The 22,963-nt window shown below is 36.7% G+C and overlaps 1 protein-coding gene across 1 annotated transcript in view; it reads left to right on the top strand.

The window, feature by feature from the left end:
* LOC113068988 (ephrin type-B receptor 1-B-like) overlaps nt 1-17,467 on the top strand; it is a 47,369-nt gene extending 29,902 nt beyond the window's left edge. Inside the window, exons 4-6 of the mRNA XM_026241950.1 lie at nt 7,003-7,165; nt 15,927-16,035; nt 17,356-17,467. Of these exons, the coding sequence (XP_026097735.1) occupies nt 7,003-7,165; nt 15,927-16,035; nt 17,356-17,455 (372 nt within the window). The 3' untranslated portion in view covers nt 17,456-17,467. The remainder of the gene's footprint in view (nt 1-7,002; nt 7,166-15,926; nt 16,036-17,355) is intronic.
* Nucleotides 17,468-22,963: the final 5,496 nt, after the last annotated feature.

Here is a 22,963-nt window from a genome sequence, read left to right as displayed (position 1 = left end):
AAGAAGCTGCACGTGTGTGTGCGTGCGTGCGTGTGTGTGTGTGTGTGTGTGTTTTAGCCCAGAGGTAGAGGATTATGAGTCATCTCATATTGGCATCTTTAAAAATACATTATGCTTCATTCAGAATGTCTCTCAGTTAACATGCCAACATTAGTCTTCATAAACAATACTACAATATTACATTTCTCTAATAGAACGCTCCATAATAACAAGCCCACGCATGGCAAAATCATAATCCATAAAAGCCCACATGCGCTGTTTGATCTCTGCCTACAGCGCTTTGCGTTTCTTCTGTTTGCTGCCGCTTTTCCATTTCCTTCTTCCATCTCTCTCTCTCTCTCTCTCTCTCCCTCACACACTGTCTACACTGAGAGAAAGAGAGTGACACGCACAGCTACATCCCTCCCAATTCTACCACACACTTTGTAAACAGAATTGTTGATTTATAATGGAAGTGAGCAAGTCATGACAAAATTAGACTGCTCTCGTTATACTTTACAAATGATTATTTAACACAAAAAAACAAAAAAAAAAAACGCTTCCATTACAATCAACAAGTAATTCATTAAAGTGATCTGGTTTTGTCTCAACAGAATTACTTTCATTTTAATTCTAGGTTAATTAATTCATTTATTGATAAACTTTATATATATATATATATATATATATATATATATTACTCAGGGGTTGAGTAATTATGATGTAGATCTATTATTAAGAAATGGTATAACTCAAATATATTGTATTTTATGTTGACATTAACACTTTTAATATGCCAGTAAAGTGTTATAGATGCAAATTCTGTAATGTCCCGGATCTTCAGAAAAGCTTGTACTTGTAAAGTACTGCAGTCTCTTTGGGGTTGAACAATTTTGATTGCAACTGTCTATAAAAGATGTATATTATTGGGTTCATAATTATAATGTATATAGTTTTCTTATGTTTATCGAAAATAATCACAACAGATGCTTAAGAAATAAGAATAATAATAAAAGCAAAAACAAATATTAATACTGGAAAACATTGTTTAATTGTGTAATTGAAGCTTTTTTTTTTCTGTAGCTCTTTGGGGTTTGTTGATCTCTCGGCCCCTGTTGGCTCCGAAATCTCATGTATCTCACTGTGCGAGCCGCAGAAAGACTATTGGCTCACGGCTCCACAATCTCTCTCTCTCTTTGCTGTAGGACAACACTACTGCAGATTAATAGCACACACTAGCTCACTTTAGATGAGCTGAGAAGGTTTATATAACAGACCGTATGATAATGTAATTTAGCATATTAGAACACACTTCTTGAATTTTTCTACTCGATTAAATCGAGCATTTGTGTCCCCTTGCAATTGCACAGGTTTGAGAAATTTTGTGAATTTTCCTCCCCATTCCCTTCTTCCTTTGTGTGATTGTAGCTAAATATTTTTCTGAAGCTGTTGGCATTATGCGCCGTGCGTAGCAGGACGTGAAACCCAGCCGTCAGTATGAAAGCGATGCTGTTATTACAGAGATATGAAACCATACACAAGGCCAATACAAGGTTTTGTTTCAGCTGAATGAATTCAATCTCGGCGATCTCTCCATGCTGCACAGAATACAGAGTTGAACCCATAGTTTAACACGTACAGTACCATCCCTAAGACTTCAGAGAATCTCAAGAACAGTGTTCTGGGTAACCACTGAGGTCTGGAATACCTATATGTTAACATTCACATTCATCTGAATCTATAGCTTACACTTCAACCAGTGTAGTCCATCTCACAAACATATAACTTTTTTGAACTAGTTATATTTATGGATCAAAAACATGTAATGCAATCAGTGTAATCTGATTCACAAATGACTCTTATGAACCAATTTTATTCAAGGAATCTCCAAATAAAATGCCACCATTATAGTCCAAATCACTACAAAATGATATATATTTTAATGAACTAGTTATATTTAATGACTCAGACATGTAAAATGCAACCTATGCAGTCTGATTCACAAATAAATGGCTTTTATGTACTGGTTTATATTTAATAAAACAAAAACATGCACTGTAACCATAGTGTGATTCACAAACAAAATACTCTTATGAACTGGTTCTATTTAATGTATCAAAAACATATGCAATCAGTCTAATCTGATTCACAAACAAATTCTGTTTAATGAATCAAAAAAAAGTACAGTATTTACATTATTTACTAGCAGTAATGCAGTTATATTCTCTGAAAGTAATCGTTCCTAGTACAGTCTTTGTGTTCTGTAGCTCTTACCAGGTGGTGTTGCCATCCTGCCAGTGGAGGTGGCATGTGCCACCCAGTTGGGGGAAGTGGCGCTTTGCCACAGCCAGCCGTGCCATGTTCACTGAAGGATGTTTAAGATGGCGTGTGTGTATGCGGTCCACGGTCCATTAACAGAAGGACTGATTTGACACCAGCCCCCTCCCCCTGTTTGTGTGATTGTGTGTGTGTAGGACAGGCGACTCCCTTCAGCAGGACAGATTGCTTTGCTGGTCTATGGCAGTGACACCTGCCTCCTGCCAAAACAGACCCACTGCTCACCGAGAACCTGCTGAGAACCGTGTCTGTCTGCTCTGGCAGCGCTCTTATTGGCTGCCTGCCACAAGCTCCGCCTACTTTTAACACCATCTTGAGATGGTAGAGGTGGGGAGGGACTTCCAATAATCCCCATTTGACTGACAGCGTGAGAGGGCTGCTCCGAGAAGGATTCACTGCCGGGGGAACAGTAGCCAGATCTACTTGTAAAGTAAAGTGGTTCACAGGCTCACTGCTTATATTCAGATTTTTTTTTTTTTTTTTTTTTTTTTTTTTTTTTGTGGCACGAATGAACTAAATTAATAGCAAATGTGATTTTTAACAGTGATGTCTTTCTTGGATCATCATTTGATCGGAATACAGACAATGACAATATTTTTCCACACAAAATTAAATGCAAAATAAAAGGACAAAAGATTATCTAAAATATATTCAGTAATAAACTGTTTACAAATTGTTTTTTTTAGAGAATAAAATTATTTATAAAAAATACTTTACTCAATAATGTATCAGAATGCTTTAACAATAATTGTTAAAATAACATAAAATGTATAATTAAAAGTATCTTCATATTATAATGATAAAATATTATAAAAGAAATTGTAATATTTTTAAAAATATATATTGGTAATAAATAAATATATAAAAATATTGTAATCATTATTTGATCTGATTTTCAATGGTTAATATTTTCTTGACAAAATTAGATGCAAAATAAAATAGCCAAATAATTATGTGTGTGTGTGTGTGTGTGTGTGTGTGTCCATAGGTACAGTACAGTACGCTACACTCCTAAAATATAAAGGTTATTTATTGCATCCATAGAATCATTCCATTACACAAAAGGTTACTAAGAAAAAAATTATTATTTTTAGAATTGTTCACTGAAAGGTTGTTTGGGGAACCAAAAATTGTTCTTCTTTGACATCGCTACGAAACCTCCCTTTTGGAACCTTTATTTTTAAGAGTGCAAGTGCAGTATGTGATATGTGGTATCCTAGTATTCTGAACATATTTACATTGAAAATCTTTTAGTTTCTTTCAAATGTAATTGTTTGGCCACTATGAAAGACAGCCTTAATAAGACATGAGTCTTTAAGAAATCACAAACAGAATCTGAGATTGTTTGTTCTACTCATTATAAAGAGCTGCTGTTTGTTTATTTATTTATTTATTTTTAATTTGTGTTCATTTGTGTCTCTCAGCACTGCATTTAATCTCCAGAACAGCAGTGTTTCTGATTGTAATCTGTGTATTATTCAAGAACATTTCATTACTCTGGGATTAATAACCCCCAGATGCCATGAGGAATGCAAATTAAGTTGAAAACATTTTTTTTTTTTTTTTTTTGAGTAACGGTTTATGATTCTTACAAATGTATGTTATGATTTCAGAAATACTCATAATACACTTAAAAATAAAGGTGCTTAAATATTTCTTTACATCGATGCCATAGAAGAACCCCTTTTGGTTCCACAAAGATCTATTTAGTCAATCATTTGCTCACCAATGGATGCTCTGCAGTGAATGGGTGCCGTCAGAATGAGGGTCCAAACAGCTGATAAAAACATCACACATCACTCCAGTCCAGTATGTCACTTAACATATTGAGAAGTGAAAAGCTGTATGTTTGTAAGAAATAAATCCATGATAAATGTTTTTTAACTTCAAACAATTGTTTCTGACTAAAATATGAGGCTCTATCCATAACACGTCTTTCTCCAGTAAAATAATTGATTTTGAAAACAAAACAAAACCCAAAGCAGTTTTAAAAAAATATATATGTTGGTGGATATTGATGTGAGAGGACAACAGGTGATGGACTTTTTCACTGGAGAAAGCATCATTAAGGATTGTGGGCTCATATGTTGGCCAGAGGCAATCATTTAAAGTTAAAATGCCTTAATCATGAATTTGTTTCTTACAAAGATGCAGCTTTTTTGCTTCATGGGATGTTCATTGCTGGTTTTGATTCATGTGGATTACTTGTGGATTATTTTATCAGCTGTTTGGACTCTCATTCTGATGGCACCCATTCACAGCAGAGGATCCATTGGTGAGCGAGTGATGTAACACTTCAATCTCTTCTATAAAATCTCATCTACATTGCATGGCCTGTCAGCTAATTTTCTTTTTGGGTGAACTATTCCTTTTATATAACAATAGAAGGGCAGATTCTATTATAAGCACACATATTGTTTGTCTGATTGCCTAAATGACTCGGGCTGTGTTTCTTTATTTCTGGCCCAGTGGTGAGGTCATGATCATGTGTTTGTGAGAGTCCTTCATTATTTATATCTCAGTGCTCTAGTGCCTTTGTGCTTGTTTTATGGCTGAGGTGATGTCAGGTGCAGAATCTTCTGGTTTCTTCTCATTCACCACCATGAGGATGACACACATTTAGACATACCATCTTGTTCTGTAAATTACAGACAACACGCCAAACCCTCCCGCCCCTTCACATGCCACACGTTGCACATTCTGAACCTGAATTATTAATATTACAGTTATTTTTCCCTGATTATTATGATTATGTTGCAGTTGTTAAGAAACAGATTTCGCCTTCGGCCATCACAGTATGGGGGATTTTCATGTGTAGCGTGGGCTTTCAGCGTCGGCTGCTGTGAATTTTGATGAGACCTTGAAAACTAAATTGAATGTTGCAGCAAGTCTCTCTCTTCTCTATCTGAGACTCTACTATGTCTGCCTCTCTTTTCCACTCCCAAAATACCTTTCTCCCTAGGTTATTTTATTGTATTTATTTATTTTATTTTTTTGGTACGTTTGCTTTCAACACATGCAAAACAGAGACACAAACTAATATAAGTGACATATATCATATATACAGACTATATCAGACAGGTTATGTAAGAAATTGTAAATATGAAATATCTGAGTTATTACACTTACACATGTGCATGTGTATATGCATTAAAATGAATATTGCACTTGAATAAGAATGTAAAAATGTAAAATATATTTATGTATGTTGTAAAATGCTAATTAGTATTTTCAGCTCTTAGCTCTTCAGACATTGACATAAGTATAAGAAAAAAAAATATCTTATTTGTTGCATTTTATAATAGACTATATTTGAAATGAACCTGAATCTAATTTCAGTATCACACACTTTATTTTATAACATGGCAGATTTTCATGTAAGCCGACTGATTGAGTGCAAACTATAATCCAATGAAACCTCATCAGTTCTGCTCAGAGACATTCACTGACAACCCAGTCCGTTTCTGTCGTGTGTCAAGTAGTGCTGTCAGGTTTATTGTTGTGGTTTAATTTGGACTTTTTTCTGTATTTCTCAAAGTACTCTTTGGCTTTTATCTCTTCTAAATTAAAAGGAAGCATTCTGTTTTCTTATTGTTTGAAGTAGAAAGAAAGCTAGTTTTTAAAGGTTAACATGAAATGCTGTTTACAACAAATTTTAACTTCCATAAAGTGATTGTATGTTCAAAAGAAACAATGTATTCAATGAGAAGAGTTCTGATTCTGACATCTGAATTGATCAGAAACTGATTGGAGCTTGAAAGTTGCTGTTTTATATCAATTTCAAAATGGTCCAATAATGTCTGTTCTGGGAGTATATAAGTTTGAACGGATGTGAAATTCTGTTGAATTGATGGATTGTTTTATGGCAGCAACAAATCCACATGTAGTGAAAGGAATGGTAGGAGGGTCCAAATTCACAAAAATACACAAAACTACAGTAGATACCATTTCTTTAAATCACTGCATTGCTATAGAATAGAATCAAACAGAAAATAAACCTTTAAATATTGAAAGGAGAAAAAACTGACAGATTAAATACTATTTCTAGGTATGCTATTTTTTTATTTATTTCAAAACCCCACTCTAATCGAATAATTAACATCACAGACGGTTATGATAACAGTGAAATATTTAGCCAGGAAGTCAATCAGTTTCTCGTGCTGAGTTGGTGAGGTGTTGATAGAGTTTAGAAAGAGAGATCTCAGAACTAACACATTACTATCTCGTCTGCTGCTAAATGTCTGTTCTGATGGCATCAGTGCTCATCTGCGGCTCTTCAAAGAGGCTCAGTTTCCTAAACCAAGATTTTTTTTCTGCTCAGAGGTTCTATTTCTCAGAAGTCTGGATATCAACTTGGTCTCAGATGTTTCTCAGATACTGTAGCTCAGTTTATTTGGTTTTCGAAAGACTTTTTAGTATCTTGGTAAATCTGAGACATTGTTGAGATATCTTCTGAAACTCTAAATGAAACTAATTTGCAATTTCCAGGGTCTTTTCACTCTGGAATTCTGGATGAACGATGATGGAGACATTTGGTTTCATTGCAGTCTAACAAATAAGATATTAAAAAACTACGTTTAAAAAAAAAAAAAAAACGTTTTTCTTTTTCAACATTAAAATTAAGATCTGTTGTAATGAAATCTGTAATAAAAACATGAACCAAATCCCTCTCTCTCTGCCTGGCAGGAGCTGTCTGAGGTGAACTCCACGCAGGTGAGGAGTCAGACGAACACGGCTCTTGTGGATGGATTACGGCCGGGCACCATGTACGTGATGCAGGTTCGCGCCAGGACGGTTGCTGGTTTCGGCAAATACAGCAGCAAAATGTGCTTCCAAACCCTCACAGATGGTACGAACCCCCACGCCAACACTTGTGTGTGTTTGTGTATGTGTGTGGAGGCACTCTTTGGATCCGGGCGATCTTGTTCCTCCAGCAGATTTATTTAGAGTTGTCGATATAAATGCTTCACTGTTCCATTTTTATGCTCAGTAGATTCCAAGTTTGACTGATCATCACTGTGTCATAGACAGGTTACGTGTGTGTGTGTGTGTGCGTGTTTGACTGTTCCAGGCAAAATGCTTAGCTCAATGATTTTTCATTATGACCATATGTGGCATTCTATATTTCCCAGAATGCTTAGCTAATTGATTACATAATTATGTGATCATCATGTGTAGGGGGTCAAGTATCTATCTATCTATTATTCTTTTATCATTCTTGTGCTCTTTCCATCCATTCATCTATCCATAATTTGTGCTATCATTATATTGTCCTGTTGTTTTTTTCTATTGTTCTACCATTCTGTCTATATAGCTCTTTTTATCATGCTTTTTTTTTGTTCCTCCCAGCTAGCTTTCTCATTCTTTTAACACTCTATTTCTCTCTGTTTATTTTCTCTCTTTCACTCTCTCTCAGCGGAAGTGAGTGGATGTGTTTATTGTGTCTTAGGGCTCATTTTATTCATTAGTGGTTGATCACACACACACACACACACACGCACGCACACACACCACACACACACACACACACACACACAAGGGAAAAATTAGGTTTTCATCTGAGGTTCATTTAATTGTTTCCAGGTCCATTCTTTTTCCTTTTTTGTCAATTATTTTTCTGGAAATGTAGGCCTTTGCAAACTTTCAAATGGACTACAAGAAACATAAATCTCTCTCTCTCTCTCTCTCTCTCTCTCTCTCTCTCTCTCGTTTCGTGCACATGCGCAGAGTGAGTGTTGCGGGGTGCGTGTGGGTGAGAGAACGCTGTGGTGAGGGTGAACTTTTTTTCTCTTTTTTCCTGCTTTTTCTCACACTGTTTGTTCACAAGTGTCTTGGTGTTCGCTGTCTTAAAGTTTTGATTTAGTTAGTAGAGGAGTATTTATTGTGTGAAGTGTAAAGGGAGAGGACGCCGTAGGCCGGCGTTTGCCAGGTGACTATGGCGACGCCGGCGGCGCTCGGTCAAAGTTTTGACCAACTTTCACGCAGGCATGGCATTAAAGTTGTGCCTGCTTTTAATTGTTCGGTTGAAGATTGTGCCTTGGCTGTTGGGAAGGCTGTCGGTTATGATAGCATTGTGTCTGCGTCTCGAATGAATGGCGCTGTGGTTATTTTCTTGGACGTTATAGAGAAGGTGAATAGTGTTGTGCAAAGTGGAGTTGTGATCCAAGATACACTGGTTTCTGTTGTACCGTTAATACAACCAGCGAAAAGAATAATCCTCTCCAATGTTCCGCCTTTTATTAAGGATGAGGTGCTAGTAGCAGAGTTGTCTCGGCATGGCAAAATCATGTCGCAAATGAAAAAAATACCGCTCGGTTGTAAGTCTCCATTGCTCAAACATGTTGTTTGTTTTAGACGGCAAGTGTATATGGTTTTAAACAAAGCCGAGGATGAAATGAATATGGCATTCAAATTTCGGATTGACGGTTTTGATTATGTCATTTTTGCGTCTTCCGATACAATGAAGTGCTTTACCTGCGGAATGGAAGGTCACACCAAGCGAGCGTGCCCTGCGAGGATTGAGGGAGCGGAGGCTGCTGTGTTGGTAAATGAAAATGCCGGTAGTAGCAATGTGGAGCAGACTAGCATTGATAATGCTTCGATGAATGTGCGAAAGCAGCGTGAAGATGGTGAAAACAGTAAGAGTGTTGATGTTAGCGGGGTTGAAGACATAGATGTTGTTGTAGGAGATATAGAAAATGAGGATGAAAGTGAAACAAATGTGACCACTGAGACTGTTATAGCTGTAGCTGAATGTATCTTGGCTGAGGAGAATAAAAATACTGAGTTTGAAAAGGATGAGGCTTTGTTTAAAACACCCTCTAGTAAGAGAAAACGTGCTAGGAAATCCCCGAGAAAAAAAAGCGATGAAACGGTGACGGATAAACAAGCTGGAAAGAGTGATGAGACTGAAAATAGTGCAGTGGACGATTCTGATAGTGAAGCTGTTGATGATAACAATGAGAAGGTTCAGCAAAGTTATACTTTTGCAAAAGTGAGAAATTTCTTACAAAAGACAAAGAATATGAAGAATGTCCAGGTTGTAGATTATTTTCAAGACCGGAAAACATTCATTGAATCAGTTGTGATGTTGATGAGGGGGGAAGGAGAAGAACAATTCACAGTACAGGAAATATATAGATTGAAGAAATTTGTCTCTAAAGTGAAGTTGGAGTTAAAGAATGAAGATGGATTTGAAACTACATAGTTTTTTTATTCTTAAGTTACTGTGTGTTTCAATATGTTGTTTAAAACTATGTAATCTAATGAGTACAATAAAAGTGGGTACCCTTAATTTGAATGGTGCAAGAGATATTAAAAAAAGAGCACTATTATTTGAACTAATTACCCAGAAAAATATTGATGTAACTTTTATACAGGAAACACACAGTGATCGCTTGAATGAAATTGATTGGCAGAAAGAATGGGAAGGGGCAGTGTACCTCTCACATTTGAGCTCCATAAAAGGCGGAGTGGCCATTCTTTTTGCAAAGAGGTTTTTGCCAATTTCATGTGAAATAAAGAAAATGGTATCTGGTAGGTTATTAGTTTTACAAGCAAAATTTGAAAAATTTAATTTTGTTTTTCTAAATCTATATGCTCCTACAAATAGTACTGAAAGAATTGCCTTCCTTAAAGAGGTCAGTGTTTTTTTACAAAGTTGTAATCAAGATGATTATCTTTTTTTGGGAGGGGATTTTAACTGTACGGAAAATGATGCTCTTGATAGGAACCATTTGGAACCTCATACTGTTTCAAGTCATGTAATGCGTGAATTAATTGAAACCCACAGTTTGTGTGATGTGTGGAGGGAACTGAATAATAAAGATAAGCAGTATACATGGTCACACTCCAGAGATAATGGTATTTCAATGGCCAGGCTTGATAGGTTTTATTGTTTTAGACATCATTTTAATGTTGTTAAAAAGTGTTTAATTGTGCCAGTTGGTTTTACGGATCATTGTTTGGTGTTATGTGAAGTATTTATAGCAAATGTTAAAATTAAGAGTGCTTACTGGCACTTTAATACATCTTTGTTGGGTGATATGAATTTTAGGAGTGTGTTTTGTAATTTTTGGGAAATATTTAAAAGTAGGAAAAATTGTTTTATTGATTTAAGACAGTGGTGGGATTGTGGGAAGGTGGAAATTAAGGCATTATGTCAACAGTACGCTTTCAATGTCTCTAGGGATATTATGCACTCAATGAGAAAACTTGAATCTGAGATTACTGACTTACAAAAGTTGGTTGAAATTACTGGAGAAAAACAATGTCTTGATGCTCTTAAATGTAAGAAGTCTTCTCTTACAGACCTCCTGGGTATAAAGACACAAGGGGCTCTGGTTAGATCACGGTATCAGATGCTCACACAAATGGATGCCCCATCAAGGTTTTTTTTTGGCCTAGAACGGAAAAATGGGCAGAGTCGATTTATTCACTCTATTCGAACAGAGAATGGGCAGGAATTGAAAGAACCCACAAGTATCAGGAAAAGGGCTGTACAATTCTATGCTGAGTTATATAGTAGTGAATATAAAGAGAATGAGGAATTATCTGCTAAGTTTTATGATGGCTTAAAAAAAATTACTCAGGATTCTGTAGGTAAACTTGAGAAGCCTCTCACGGAGCAGGAGCTTTTAAATGCTTTGAAAGATATGAAGACTGGTAAAGCACCAGGTATTGATGGCCTCTCCGTTGAGTTTTATAAGGCCTTTTGGGGAGTGATGGGCAAAGACCTCTTGGATGTTTTAAATGAAAGTTTAGCTGTGGGTTCACTCCCTCTAAGTTGTAGGAGGGCGGTGGTCACTTTACTGCCAAAGAAAGGTGATTTGCAGGAAATTAAGAATTGGCGACCTGTAAGTTTACTTTGTACAGACTTAAAGATTTTTTCTAAGATCTTGGCTAATAGATTAAAAGATGTGATGGGGCAAGTGGTTCATTCTGACCAGACCTATTGTATACCCGGAAGGTCGATTATGGACAACATTAGTCTCATCAGAGATATTTTGGATGTCTCTGGCTGTCTTGATCTTGATATAGGTTTTATTTCAATTGATCAAGAAAAAGCCTTTGATCGAATAGAGCATCAATATCTTTGGAATACGCTTGATGCTTTTGGTTTTGGGTCTAATTTTAGTGGAATGATTAAGGTATTGTACAAAGACATTGAGAGCGTACTGAAGATCAATGGTGGTTTGAGTGCCCCTTTTAAAATTGGGAGAGGTATAAGGCAGGGATGTGCACTTTCTGGAATGTTATATTCCTTGGCAATAGAACCAATGTTAAACAAGTTGCGTTCTTGTATTCAAGGTTTTAAGTTAAGGAATCACAGTGCTCAATACCAATTATCTGCCTATGCAGATGATGTCATGATCTTAATTAATGGAAATAAAGATGTTATTAATTTGGCATCAACTGTTAGTGAATTTGGTGTAATTTCTGCTGCAAGAGTAAATTGGGAGAAGAGTGATGCACTGATAAAAGGTAAATGGAAGAATGGTTTACCAATTTTACCTGGTGGGTTGAATTGGAAAAGGGGGGGCCTTAAGTATTTAGGTGTGCATCTTGGAGATGAATCAGTGCAGCAGAAAAACTGGGATGGGATTATAGAAAAAATGGAGGGCAGACTGAAGAAATGGAAATGGATTCACTCTCAACTATCTTTTAGAGGGAGAGTACTAATACTGAACAATTTAATAGCTTCAAATATGTGGCATAAGCTCTCATGTGTGGAACCTCCCACAGGATTATTATCACGTTTACAAACAATATTAGTGGACTTCTTTTGGGACAGGCTGCACTGGGTCCCTCAAAGTGTGCTTTTTTTGCCAGTGGAGGAGGGAGGACAAGGTTTGGTGTCTCTGTCAAGCAGATATGCAACATTCCGGTTCCAGTTCATTCAGAAGTTTTTAACAGGCTCTGTGGATGTGATATGGAGAGAAGTTGTGAAAAACATTCTTCACAGAGTGGATGGACTTGGACTAGATACTGCTTTGTTCCTCACTGATACCAAAAAGCTACAATTGAGTCGGCTATCTTCATTCTATCAAGGACTGTTTAAAGTGTGGGGATCTTTCATTATTAAAAGACCAGAAAATGCTACTTCTCTGTTCTGGTTGTTAGAGGAGCCGCTAATTAAGGGGGCTCGTTTGGATATTACAGATCAAGTACCAAATCTATTTCAGAGATTGTGTGACACTCAAACTGTAAAGCTTGGTCACATGATTAAAGTGGCTGGATCTGAATTGAAGGAAATTGTGGCTGTGGCATCTTTATTGGGACAAAAATCAATGAGACAAACCTCAACAATCTTGGAATTATGGAGGAATAAGCTGACAGCAGAGGAATTGACATTGCTTAAAAGTTTTGAGGCAGGAAATCTGCTTCCTGACATGAGAGATCCTTTTCCCAAGCACTGGATTACACCCGATTTAAAAAACATGTCTGGTACTTTGTTAAATTTGAATGGACTTCAGAATCTATTGTTAAAAGAAATAAGTGGAAAAGTGATTTATAAATGTTATGTTAAAATAATGCACAAGTCCACATTGTGTGAGAAAAGTGATAATGTCTGGAGAGAGAAATTTGACATTGGAAATGAAGTCAAACCATTTTGGAGGGTTTTATATAAACCACCATTGATGAAAAAATCAGGAGATCTACAGTGGAGAATCCTGAAAGGGGCTGTTGCTGTTAATGCATTTGTCTCAGTTATTAATTCTAATGTCAAAGAAGGTTGTGTTTTTTGTGGGTTAAGAGAAACAATTTTTCATTGTTTTCTCGAATGTAGTAGGCTAAAATCCCTTTTTGCACTGTTAAAACAATTGTTTATAGGTTTTAAGGAAACTTTCACCCCTAAGGCTTTCATTTATGGGGCAGGATACAACCGCAATCAAAGATTTAAATGGCAGTTGATTAACTTTATGGTTGGCCAGGCAAAAATGGCCATGTATATTTCAAGAAGAAACAGGATTAATAATATACATGGCCAAGATGGAGAACTGTTGTTTAAGGCATTTATTAGGTCCAGGATCTCGGTTGAGTTTAAATATTATAAAGAGATGCAGGATTTGGAAACTTTTGTATTGCAGTGGTGTTTTAATGAGGTTTTTTGTACTGTGTTTGAGGGGGATTTAATTTTTAGTTTTTTGATGTGTTAAATGGTTGTGTGATAATGGTTTGATGTTTTTTTTGGGATTGTCATAATAAAAGTATGGGTTAAAAATCAAAATCTCTCTCTCACACACACACACACACACACACACACACACACACACACACATACATACACACTCGTAACCTCTGTCTCTCTCATGGGTTTGATTAATGGCTCTGTATCTGTAGTCTAGCATGTCCTGCCTGATGGCTGTGCCAGGGAAACACACACACACACACACACACACACACACACTGTGGATGCCAGGGGGACTGGACTCTACAGGACAGAAAGACATCCGCCAGGCAGCTGGCTAGTTCCTGGGGCTTCACACACAAACACACACACACACTTTACCTGTCCAGCTCACTCGCACATTCATTTTTTAGGCTTTTACCCAACCCTCCTTGTCTTTGCTGTCACACTGGTGTAAATATAACTGAACTGCTCTGGCAATCTGGGACACACACACACACACACACACAAAGAGACACAGGTCTAATGTGTGAACATGGCCCTGTTGTTAAACGGTGAGATACATATTCTTTCTTGACTATAATTAATGCATTTGAGGTTTATATCAGCATTTTTGCATTTTGCATATCTAATGCATCTTACACTGTATTCAATGTATACATATTATCAGTTCATGCATTCTCTAAGAATTAAACCCATGACCTTGGCACTGCTGACACCATGCTTTACTGTTAAGCTACAAAATATGCAGGATATTCATGGCACACACACCACAAATATGCAATACATGCAACAAATTTACATTTTATTTACATAGTCATGTCAGTTTGCATGCATCTAACAAACAGACAGACGCACAAACTTAAACATACTCTTCAGCATGCCGTGTTGAAATGTGGTATTCACTAACACAAATGAAATGGAAGATACAGACAGAACACAATGATGTCACACTGATGAAGACAAAACTCCCTGTGCGAGTGTGCAGGCGTATCCGTGCCGTCATACTCACTAAAGTAATTAGTGCAAGCGCTCGCTCAGCGCCAGCTAACGGGTACATCCACTGGCATTCTGCAATGGCACAACATTCGTTACGACAATTAGCACCAATCAGGGGGGAAAGAAGTCCATCTCACACACACACACACACACCTTCTCTAGAAGCACAACACATGCTCTCCCTGGAGTCTCTCTCTCTCTCTCTCTCTCTCTCTCTCTCTCTCATTTTGACAGCCAGGTGTAATGACGAAGAAATGATTCTGTTAAATGAGGTGTGTTTAAGCCCAGTACACACAGACTGCTCTACTTCCTGTTGGCCATTATGGATTTAGCCAGCATGCTAAAAACAACCACGAGTGCGATTGTTTAAAATCTAGTGTGCTATGACAATGTTTTAATTCACCTTCATTCACAAAAACATGCACACGATATGGAAATTGAGTTAAAATGAGTTGTGCTGGCTTCCCACTGGTTTAAATTGGTCTAGACCAACGTGTTCTTGCAGTCCAGCACTGTGCTGGTTATATGTAACTGTTACACCATTTTGTCCCATGTTTGACCATGTTTGGATTAGGATACACATTTAGAAGCACACAAATCATCCATATGCATCCAATAAAACTGCCACATATAAAAATGTGACAATATTGTAGTTTTTTATTTTTATTTTTTACTGAAATGTAGCAAATTAGAATGGTTTTTGCACTAAAATGCAGTAGAAAAAATATTATTGATAATATTATTACAATTTAAATTAACAGTTGTGTGTTACAATCAATATCAATATTGAAAATTTCAGATTAGCTGCTTAAAATTATGACTTCATCATTGCTTAGCATGCTACAGTCTCAAATAGCTTTTTCAAACCAAACAAATGTTTGTTCTTCTGTATATGCGTGAGCCGGTCAAGGGTTTGTCTGTATTTGAACATCGACAAAAGACGTTCCATCCTCGTCATTGTTGTTTTTAGACTGTGACGGCAGGATTAGCCGTGCTGATGGGCCACACACATCACTCACACACACTTCACCAGTCGCTGTCATTCGTCTGTGTACCTTAAGTGTTTTCCTTCCCCCTTTCATTCCGTCTGTCCTTTTCCATCGCTCTTTCTCAGTTGACATCTGTCAGCGCTAGGCATTAGTACTACCTGACCACCGTGTTTTAGCGCTTCCTTTTGTATCATTGTATCACTCTATCATCCCTCTCTCTTTTTTTCTCCTCTGTTTCATTCAAAGCTCACACATCCTCACAGCTCTTAAATCTGTATTCTTCTCTTTTTTCCATACATCTTTGTGTGCCAAGCCCCCCTTTCAATCTCCTATTCATGCAGTCCATGGAACACTTCCCTGAATGGCTTTTCTTAAAAATGTTTTGTTTACGTTCTTTCATCCCCTGTTTCATCTCTATAGGCAGCAGCCATTTCAGTTTTTTTTTTTTTTTTTTTTCTGTAGCCTAATGTATCCTGTCTCTCTCTGTCTAGACGACTATAAATCAGAGCTGAGGGAGCAGTTGCCACTGATTGCGGGCTCAGCCGCGGCTGGAGTGGTCTTCATTGTGTCTCTGGTGGCAATATCTATAGTCTGTAGCAGGTGAGTTTGCCATTGTGGAAGCGGATGTATGACTGCTGCATGTGCTCGTGAGGATGAAAGGCCTCGAACTAGTTCAGACTAGCTGAATGTGTCCTCCTGGTTAATGCTTTAACTTAAGGTGAATGTGAAAAGTAATATACCATCTACAATAGAGCCATCTATATGTATTGATCTTTTTGAAAAGGAAATCTTTTGTAACATTGTGATTGTATTTACTGTCAATTTTGATCAATTTAATGCATCCTGGCTCAATAAAAGCCTAACAAATACTTATTGACCCTGAACTTTTTGAACAGTACTATTTTTTTATATTTAATATTAAACATTTTCATACACATTAATCATAAAATAGTACATATTTGAATTCTATATTGATTAAATCTAAGTTTATTACTTTTCTAGCATTTTATTACCATTGTAAACATTTAATATTGAACACAACAGAACATATTAGCTTTTTTTGCTGCTGTTGTTCATGCCATATTTCAAATCTCATTGGTTGGAAGATAGCCACTAGCTCTCCTCAAAGCACAAACTGAGAAACTGGTCTTTATCTGAGTCGGTTCTTTGCTGTAGGGTAACATTAACGATGGGTGAGGTGATGCAACTCCTGTAAACAGTAAGCAATTCAAGCTTTTAATCCAAAAATAAAAGGAATTGGATCACAATAGGCCTCTGCAAACCACCAGATGCAACTATATCCAAACAAACCTGACAAAAAGTTTAGTCTTCAGACTTAACTTTTGGTCAGACAGAAATGTAGATCACAAAGCCTTCGAAAGCCTTTTTTCTATAATTGTGGTCTCAAATATCGAATACAACACCCCTACATTACACACAAAATAAAAACAAACTTTGATTGGTCACTTGGGATAACAGTTAGACAGTCTCTGTCTTTGCCAGAATAAACTGTGATTTGAACCAGACTTTACATCCTTGACACTGTAATCCAGACTCTGCTCCATTATATTTCAGCCAGCTGAGCTATGTTATGCTGCTCAAATGACATGAAATAACCTCCACATATAACATACATGAAATTATCCTTTTGTAGAAAATCTATACAGGTGGAGCTGGGGAAGGTGGAGGGTTTCTGAAACGCACTTTAACTACTACAGTAAAGTATTTTAATGTTTTTTTAATAGCGGCAATCTCATTGGCTGCTGATGTGAAAAGGAACCAATCAGCTGTGCCTTGTGAATAATGATGTCATTATATCAGATTGAGTTACCTGTAGAACCTATCAGCCTGCGCCATCTAGAGTTTCATGACAGAACTTTGTATTTCTTCATTTTATTTTCTCTCCTCTTTCTCTCAAAGGAAACGGACTTACAATAAGGAGGCCGTGTACAGTGACAAACTCCAGCACTACAGCACCGGAAGAGGTGAGCGAACCCCTTCAATTTTTTTAGACCGTTGACACTGAAGGACATCTTTGTTTTACACTCATCTCCGCCTCTTCCTCTGGGGCAAACCCATCCTGAAATGGGTTTTTTAATAAAAGAGAAAGCAAACATGTAGGAAAACAAGGCGAGAGATGTGAGGTTACAGGAAATGCCGCGGGATGTGGTGCAATGGAGGAAAGGAATGAGGGATCGCTTCAGGCCTGTGCACTTTTGAGAAGCTGACACTAAAAAGCTTCCTATCCGTATGCATCCCATAGCCCTGCGAGAGGCTTCAGGCTCATTAGGAAGTGAGAACTCTCTCTCTTTTCTGTCTCCTTGTAAGCTACCTCTCGGAGGATTCGGTGGGCGATCTGTGAAGCTAAATTTAATTAACATAAGTGCAGACGAAAAAGTAAACAGATGATGTGACAGCCAGACTCGCACATCAACCAGACAATTTAGAAAGAATAAAAGAGAGCACAGAGTGTGAGAAAATGATCTTGTTGTCAGCAGAAATATTCAGATAATTACTGTATCTGAATTTATTCAGTCTTGAATGTCAATGCATATGAGCTAAAACAAAGCGAAGGACACTCCTCTATGAATATAATTGGCGAAAATGTCACAGCCATTCTTGGGTTTCCCAACATTAGAATTATTCAAACTTTTTAAGGAAGTGTGGAGTTGGGGTCTGCATACAGAAGTTAACTTCATCAGGACTTTTAAACTTATCCTGGCAAGAAATTAAAGAATTGCACCAAGGACAGACTCTTTAACAAAAATGTAATCATAGTTTGTATGAAAAAAGTATATACAGTTATTATTGTAAAATCATATTTAATGTAGGAAATGCTTCAGATAGTCAAACGTTTCTTATTATTTATCCTTTTATTGTATCATTAATTACTATATTGTATTTGATTGGTTATCTGGTGTTAAATTGATTTTGTAAATAGCTTAATTATATCTTGAAGTGTAACGTTATAATCTTTTTTCCCATGAAATAGCAGCATGACTGTACATGCACAGGCAGCTATAGGAGTCTGTGTGAAATTGTAAGCTCTATGTTGTCTTAAATCTCCCTTTTTTTCTGTTGTGTCACAGCTATTTCTGTAGCTTTATTTTGCTGAGTCACAACCAGTGCTGTTGTGCTAGTCACTAAGCTGGAACCTGGTTAGAAATGAAACGCCTACCACTCTTTCTCTCTATAATGAGCACCCTAAGGAGTTGAAAGACTTAAATTGCTGTGAATGGAGAAAAATGAATGCTGGACATAAAATGGAAATATGGTTTTGTGTAAAATATTGATTTAAAGTGTAATAGAACCTTGCAATAGTGAGGCAGCCGTAATGTGGCAGGGTCATAATGGAGTACGCTTCATAACGCATGGCTTTTTAATACCAGAGAGAGAGAGAGAAAAAAAAAGAGAGATCGTTGAGATGAAACTAATCTGATCTAAATATGCTTACACAGTGTCAGACACTCCGCATAAGAGCACAAATGGGCTGATATTCTCAAAGCTTCTTAACCTGAGACAGATCCTTTTATGAATCAGGACGCATCAGAGATGGCTGTTCTTTCAAAGCTCAGGAACAATGCGATTACACGGGCCAGGGGGTCGGACGTTTGCTGTGCGCAAGCGGTGTATTAAGATGCTCTGTTCTCAAAGAAAGATTAACAACATTCAAAATAAGAAGAGATAGTGGATAGGAAAGACTACAGTAAACTAATCACTTCCTGGAGTTTATATAACATGAATTCAGTTCTGATTCTATATTGACTTTATATTTCAATTTATATAGCTGCTGCGTGTAATATAAGTCAAAGTCATGACATTTGCCAATATGGGAACCCATACTCGGAGTTGGTGCTCTGTATTGAACCCATCCAAGTGCTAACACAACACAACAGTGAGTAGGGAACACACACACACCGTGAACACACACCTGGAGCAGTGGGCAGCTATTTTTCCAGCGCCCAGGGAGCTATTGGGGGTTCAGTGCCTTGCTCAAGGGCACTTTAGCCATGGGTATCGAGGGTGGGAGAGAGCACTGTTCATTAACTTCCGCCACATACAATAAAAAAGGATAAATATTTCAAATAGTTTAATAATCATAAATAATTGTCATGATAATTGAATTTTTAATAATTGGATTGAATTCAAAGAATAAGTTACTTTGATGGAAGGATGGATGGAAATAGAATATTAGTTAGAATAATAGATTGATAGAAAGATTGATGGAATGTTTTGTTTTGAAATGTCTGGGCTTTTTCTGTTAATAAATAATCAATGGTCTACTTGGGTCCAAGACCAGACCAAGTGTTTGTCCTCAGGGGCTTGGCCAGAAGTTTGTGAAGTTGTTCTGTCTCGCAGTGTTTTCGTGTCCCTGCCCAGACTCACTCAGTGTCCTGCTGCCTCGTGTGGAAGTGATGTCTTCTGGTCTCTCTCCTGTGGGACAGGGCTAGAGCTGTTGGTGTTCCAGGCATGCACGGATCAAGTGGCTATGAAATATTAACATATATATTTTTATTTCCCTTTCTCAGCCATAAGAAATGAGTGGAGCTGTTATGATGCATTACTCTAGAGTAGTGGTTATCAAACTTTTTACAACGGCGTACCCCCTGGGGCATTTAACATTCTTTTGCATACCCTTCTCTTCCACTTAGACCGCAGTAACACCTTTTCTATTAAAGGACAAAATCTGCCCCCTTAAATTGATTTACAGGTGCTTTTTTTTTTTACTTTATAGGCAAATTACAGGCAGATATTTTCTTTTATCATTATATATATATATATATATATATATATATATATATATATATATATATATATATATATAATATATAGTATAATCCTTATTAGTTGTATGTCATGTTTTATATCATATTCTTAACAAAATACACTTAATATACACCTAATAAGCACACAAGATGATATGGATTTTGTTAGAACTAGTCTATTATTTTGTCGCAAAATTGAACATACAATATTCTGTTTCAAATGTTGGCTACATTAAATATGTTAAATGATCACTTAATATTACCTTTCTTTGCTGAACTGTTGCCATCGTTTGGATATTGAGGGAAATTTACATTCTTGCTCGTATCTTAACAATAACACACAGAGAGTGTGTTTGTATTGAGTTTAATTTGATCTCAAACCATGTCAGTATTTGCTCCTTATGCTATTAAGTGAAAACCTACTTTTGAAATACATTGAACAGCAGCGCGATTTGCTAAAGCAGCATATTCAGTGGGAATCTTATTACATGCACGCTGCTTGTTTGGATTCAGTGTGTTGTCACCACAAAAGATGAGGTAAGCTGATTGGATATAATGTTTTTGACTGTTTACGGCACCCCCCGTTCTCCTGTTTTTACATTAGAAGCACCATTTTGCTTTTTGGAAATAATACATGTTCGGTTTTAATGTTACTTTAAGTTGGGGTAGAGTTAAATGAATGCCAAAACTCAGAATTTTGTTCGTCACTGTTGTTTTACCATCATCTCACGTACCCCCAGGGTACATGTACCCCTGATTGAGAACCACTGCTCTAGAGGACAAGGAGGATAAACTGTTTGCCATTTGAGTTATTGATGTGGAAAGCCGCGTTTCTAAAATTAAAGCACACTGTTGGTTTGTGCATGTGTATTTGAAATGAATAATTCAACAAACCTGCATGGCTTTTTTTAAGGTTAAAGGGTTCATATCATAGATTCCTTTTATCATTTTCCCCTGATTTCCATTTAAAATGCTAAAAGCTTTCAGATGACTAGGGATCTTGTTAAAAATAAACTTCAGTCCTTCATTTATAATGCCATGATCCTTCTGAAGGAGCTGCAGAGCAGCAGAGCTGTAGGTGCTACACACACTGAAGAACATAGAATAGCATCTGGAATTCTTCTTCCACTGGTTTCTGGTCACTGTTTAGTCATTGTTGACATTCAAATGTCATTTGATATGTTCATGGTTTTGCATTTCTGATGTCAGAAATCCCAAGATTTTATTTTATTTTTTAAAAGTTATTTGGTTGTATGAATGGATGGATGGATATAGTATAATATTCTAAATTATTAAATAAATATAAATTATTTTAATTATAATTTTACTTTACCCATGATGGGGCTTGATTTTACAGTCTATTTAGATTTGATGGTTATTTCATTCATTAAACTGTTTTTACTGCACAGAAAGTTATTTCAGCAGTCATAAAAGTAATTATATTTTGATCAAATATCATGAAAACCAACTTTTATAATTTATATTATGTATTGTAGAATACAATTTATTAAGACTAAATTGTGTGAATTTTGGTTCATTTCACACTGTTGTCTGAAGTCTCGGGCCGTCAGTAAAGTGAGTGCTGGATGGGTTATTATTGTACTGGAAGTCTTGAATGTCTCTTGGCCTTCCTGTCACACTGGGGTCTCTCTAGCCTCCAGCGTCCGAGCCAGCGCTCACCTCTTCTGAAACAGACCTTAGTGACTCTTGCCTGTGTCTTTCAGTGTGATTGCATCAGCTTCCACACCTGTTTTTGGGTCTCTTTTTATTGGCCGCAGATATGAACACCTCCTTTTAGAACTCGTTTAATGTTTGGTTTATTTGTGTGGGTTGCTGGTTCTCTCTGATTCTCTGAGATTACTTTCTGCATCCTCTCTTTCTCTCTCTCTCACACACACACACACACACACACATACTGAGTTTTACACATGAAGTTTCAATCTTCTGCCATGACGAGGCGGTTTGATAGCGTGCCTGCGTATCTGTTTATGAATGGTCCTTGGGTGGGGATAAAAGGCAGAAGAAGAATTTGATTCGGCTTCTATTGGAGAAGCAGAGAGAGAGAGAGAGAGAGAGAGAGAGAGAGAGAGAGAGAGAGAGAGAGAGATGAGATTACTGCAACTGTCTTGGTGGTTGCCACTGCTGTTTAATGATGTCATAGTCACCAGCTATGAATCCATAATGTTTTTAAAATGGGGAAAAAGGATAGAGAATAAACACTGTAATGGCTAACAATAGAGGTTAGATTTATTTCTAGGGTTTGGAGATTAAAGACTCTGTTTCATTTCAGATTTCAGTTCCGCTTACCAATTGCACAAAATACAAACAAAAAAAAATAATAAGTTTAATACTATAATAAACAAATAATACAAAATAATACATTAATATAATACAAAGTAATACAGTGTATAATTAATTATCTAAAAATTTTCTACCACGCTGATCATTCATACATACACACACACACACACACACACACACACACATACAATGCATTTTTAAGTGTTTGTTTTCTGAGTGCATTTATAGAAAACCGTGTTCTTGGCTTGAAACTGACTTGATTATTCTCTCATTATATCAAAATGTAATTTCGACTTTATTAATGCTATGACTTTCTTTTTCCCATCTAAAACAATAGGAAACTTTTGAAAATGTTTTCTCATACAATTAAAATGAAAGTGTACTGAAATTTGCAAGCTTCGAAGTGGAATCCATGCATCATAAAATAGCGCAAAATTATTTGTGTGGACTACTTTTAGTGC

This window comes from Carassius auratus, unplaced genomic scaffold, assembly GCF_003368295.1.
Source record: "Carassius auratus strain Wakin unplaced genomic scaffold, ASM336829v1 scaf_tig00000393, whole genome shotgun sequence".
Lineage (NCBI taxonomy): Eukaryota > Metazoa > Chordata > Actinopteri > Cypriniformes > Cyprinidae > Carassius > Carassius auratus.
This window is presented reverse-complemented; position numbering and strand designations above follow the sequence as displayed.